The sequence below is a fragment of the Cebus imitator genome, unplaced genomic scaffold, assembly GCF_001604975.1.
Source record: "Cebus imitator isolate Cc_AM_T3 unplaced genomic scaffold, Cebus_imitator-1.0 Scaffold76, whole genome shotgun sequence".
Lineage (NCBI taxonomy): Eukaryota > Metazoa > Chordata > Mammalia > Primates > Cebidae > Cebus > Cebus imitator.
Genome location: NW_016107391.1, coordinates 393325 through 396810, shown reverse-complemented (window position 1 = coordinate 396810; position 3486 = coordinate 393325). Strand labels below are relative to the sequence as shown.

General features: G+C 39.6%; 1 protein-coding gene across 2 annotated transcripts in view; it reads right to left on the bottom strand.

Moving 5' to 3' along the window:
- Nucleotides 1–190: 190 nt before the first annotated feature.
- Nucleotides 191–3486, bottom strand: part of ETFBKMT (electron transfer flavoprotein subunit beta lysine methyltransferase) — a 5078-nt gene continuing 1782 nt past the window's right edge. Inside the window, exons 2-3 of one of the 2 annotated variants that reach the window (XM_017532170.2) lie at nt 1736–1866; nt 191–647 (exon numbers count right to left, since the gene is read on the bottom strand). In XM_017532170.2, the coding sequence (XP_017387659.1) occupies nt 304–647; nt 1736–1866 (475 nt within the window). In that variant the 3' untranslated portion in view covers nt 191–303. The remainder of the gene's footprint in view (nt 648–1735; nt 1867–3486) is intronic. The other variant, XM_017532171.2, reaches the window with a different exon arrangement.

Sequence of the window (3486 nt, the reverse complement as noted above, 5' to 3'; positions counted from 1 at the left end):
ATGTCTAATTCCTCTCCATTACTTAAATGCTGCCGCCAATGAGTATGGCATTGTATAATCATATTCCTTCAGCAGTTAAAATAGAAAAAATTGCAGATAGAGATGTGTATAACTGGCATGCATAGAAATGCAGAACCAGTTACATGACAAAAGTAGACTAAACTCTAAACCTTCATATTTAGAAACAAGATTTGCCATTTAACAAGAATTACATTCATTAAACTGGAGAGTATCTCCTATAGAGAAAACTTTTAGGTCAAATCCAAACATTACTATATTCATACTTGGGAGCACTTCGACAACTCAAGGCTGAAAATCCCACACTGTGCTTGTTGTCAGTCCATTGTTTTCCTGCCTCGTAGGCTCGGGAAGTGAATATTCTACCACTTTGTGCAGGTGGTGCTGAATGCTGTGTCCACTGAATTGGGGCCGCCCAGGGTCACCAATCAGTATTCGAGTTCCATAGGTCCAGAAGCAATTCTTCAGCCACTGATGAAGACTATCTGCAAGGTTTTCATCATAAAACATATCGCCAAGAACAATGAGGTCCCACTTATCTTGTTCCAAATTCAAAATGTTTTGGATTAAAATAGGAAAAGGATTCAGTTGGTTCAATTCACAATTTAGTGTAATAGCCATTCCTGCAACTTAAAAATAAAAGCACAAAATGAATTGTGCTGTAATAATTCCCTGATTAAATAATTTAGAAAATTGGCTAACAATATATTTTTCTCTCTTTTTGTTGAAAGTTGTTTTTTAAAGTAAAGAAGTGTAAAGTTTATGCCAACATAAGCTGTACCACAATTTTCAAATATATGACTGGATATCCTGAAAACAAAACAATCTAAAACATCTAGAAATGCTGGGAGTTAAGGAACATTTGCTGATCTCATTTACCAAGAGATTTTGGTTTTTCACTGTGGACAGGGAAACAAGCCTTGGGCTTGATTGAGCCTGGCAATAAATTAGAACTGAGACCCCTCTACAAAATAAAGGTTTCCAAGGGCTATATCCTCAGTGAAAGGGTAGACCAGAAGAAAATCAGATCAAATAAAAACTTACCTGTCTCAACCTGGATTCTAATGGAATAAAAGTCACCCTTGAAGACAGGCCAATACTCACGTGGGTTTGGGGTTAAATAAACACTATTTCCCTTTTTTTTTTTTTTCTTTGAGACGGAGTCTTGCTTTGTCACCCAGGTTAGAGTGCCGTGGTGCGATCTCGGCTCACTGCAACCTCTGCCTCACGAGTTCAAGCGATTCTCTTGCCTCAGCCTCCCAAGTAGCTGGGATTACAGGTGCACGCCACCACACTCGGGTAATTTTTGTATTTTTCATAAAGATGGGGTTTCACTATGTTGGTCAGACTGGTCTCGAACTCCTGACCTTGTGATCCACCCACCTTAGCCTCCGAAAGCGCTCAGATTACATGTGTGAGCCACCGTGCCCAGCCAAATAAACACCATTTACATATTTCAGGAAATTCCTAGCCAATACATTAAAGTAAGTGCTCCTTCCAGGATGTCTGGCAGACATAAATCCTCTTGGGTAAAATGCACCATCAACTCAGACTTAAGAGGATTCCGACAGATAATGCCCCAGTGCATACAGATTCACAAGGTCCAATCACAAAATACATGTAGCGATAAGCTACCACACTAAGCACATGTACACATTTATCCTGGAGGGGAAAAAAAAAAGGTGAGCCTTAAATATTTTAAAATATGAATCCTTACTAGGGTCTATGTCATTGGCCAAGATCCTTGATGCCCCACTCATCTTCGCAGCAATAGCTGTAGCTCCACATCCACTCCCAAGATCTAATACAGATTTTCCTCTGACAATATCAGGATTATCCAAAAGATACCTAAATTAAAAAGAAAGGAGAAACACGTCTCAGAGAGATGAGAAAAGGTAAGAGTTATCTAAAAAAAAAGAAAAGGAAAGGAAAAGAAGGAAAAGCAAAGAAAACAGATGTCTTTAGGTTGACTTGACAAAAGAAATAGTGGAACTTAGCAGAAGAACTTGGTCCAACCTTGGCAAGTTTGGTCCGACTAGAGTGACACAAAAAGTCCATCTCCAGAGCTGGGCAGAGGTGGCAGAAGAAAGAACCTAGTTATTCGGTCTTTCTCCTCAGCAGGTGTGAAGCATAGTACCACACAACTGACTAATCATGCTAGTCAAGTCAATTAAAAAAAAAAAAAGTTGTAAGCTGGGCATGGTGGCTCATGGCTGTAATCCCAGAACTTCAGGAGGCCAAGGCAGGCGGATCACTTGAGGTTAGGAATTTGAGACCAGCCTGGCCAACATGGCAAAACCCCATCTCTACTAAAAATACAAAAATTAGCCAGGCCTGGTGGCGTCCACCTGCAGTCCTGTTACTCAGGAGGCTGAGGCAGGAGAATCACTTGAACCCAGGAGGCGGAGGTTGCAGTGAGCCGATATCATGCCACTGTGCTCCAGCCTGGGTGACAGAGCAAGACTCCATCTCAAATTAAAAAAAAAAAAATACAAAACACAAAAATTAGCTGGGCATGGTGGTGGGTGCCTATAGTCCCAGCTATTCAGGAGGCTGAGGCAGGAGAGTTGCTTGAACCCACAAGGTGGAGATTGCAGTGAGCTGAGATCACACCATTGCACTCCAGCCTGGGTGACAAGAGCAAAAACTCCGTCTCTAAATAAATAAATTGCTGCTATCTGTCTTCAGCTCACAGTTGCCATGCAGAATCCCTGCTTAACAGGTATCCCTGTTTTTCAAAGCTAAGTCAATTTTTACATGCAATCTCTCCAGTTTTAAATATTAGCAACTAATTTTTTTGAAGTTTACAAGTACAGGCCAAACAAAACACACCTATGGGTCACCAATTTATGACACCTAACTCAGTCTCTTAAACAAGTTGATTTTATATCAAGTTGATAAACAGTCACTTTAATAGACAGACATCAAGATGTCTGCATCCTAAAAATAGGATGTAACTAATAAAGCTTGAATGTCTAGTAGTAACATAACAATCAGAAAACTGGCATTATTTTGTACCAACTGGAAAGCTTTCCAGTTCTTGGAATTTCCCCCAAAAAGCTCTGTGTTTGCATTTATATACTTAATTTAAAACTACATATAAAAAATAAACTACATATAACACTAATTATGTAGGCTCTACCATTCCTGTGAAACAGAAGTCCTTATCACATTTTTTGTTTCACAGCTTTATAACCCCAGTGTATAAACAGATGAAATCATTTACCAAACCGACAACAAAGACCAGATCAAAATGCTAAAAGGTCTTGCCTTTATTTCATCAACTGTGTTTCAATAAAAAGTATAGTGTGACTATGCCAGAAAATGCCCTAAGACCTCTGCAATATGGAGAGTTAGAAGGCAGGGAGGGGGGCTTAAAATACAGATTCAAGTCCAGAGTTGGCCCAAGTTTTCCATAAGCCTCTAGAGAAGAGGGATCTTTTTTTCTCTCTTTTTTTTTTTTTTTTT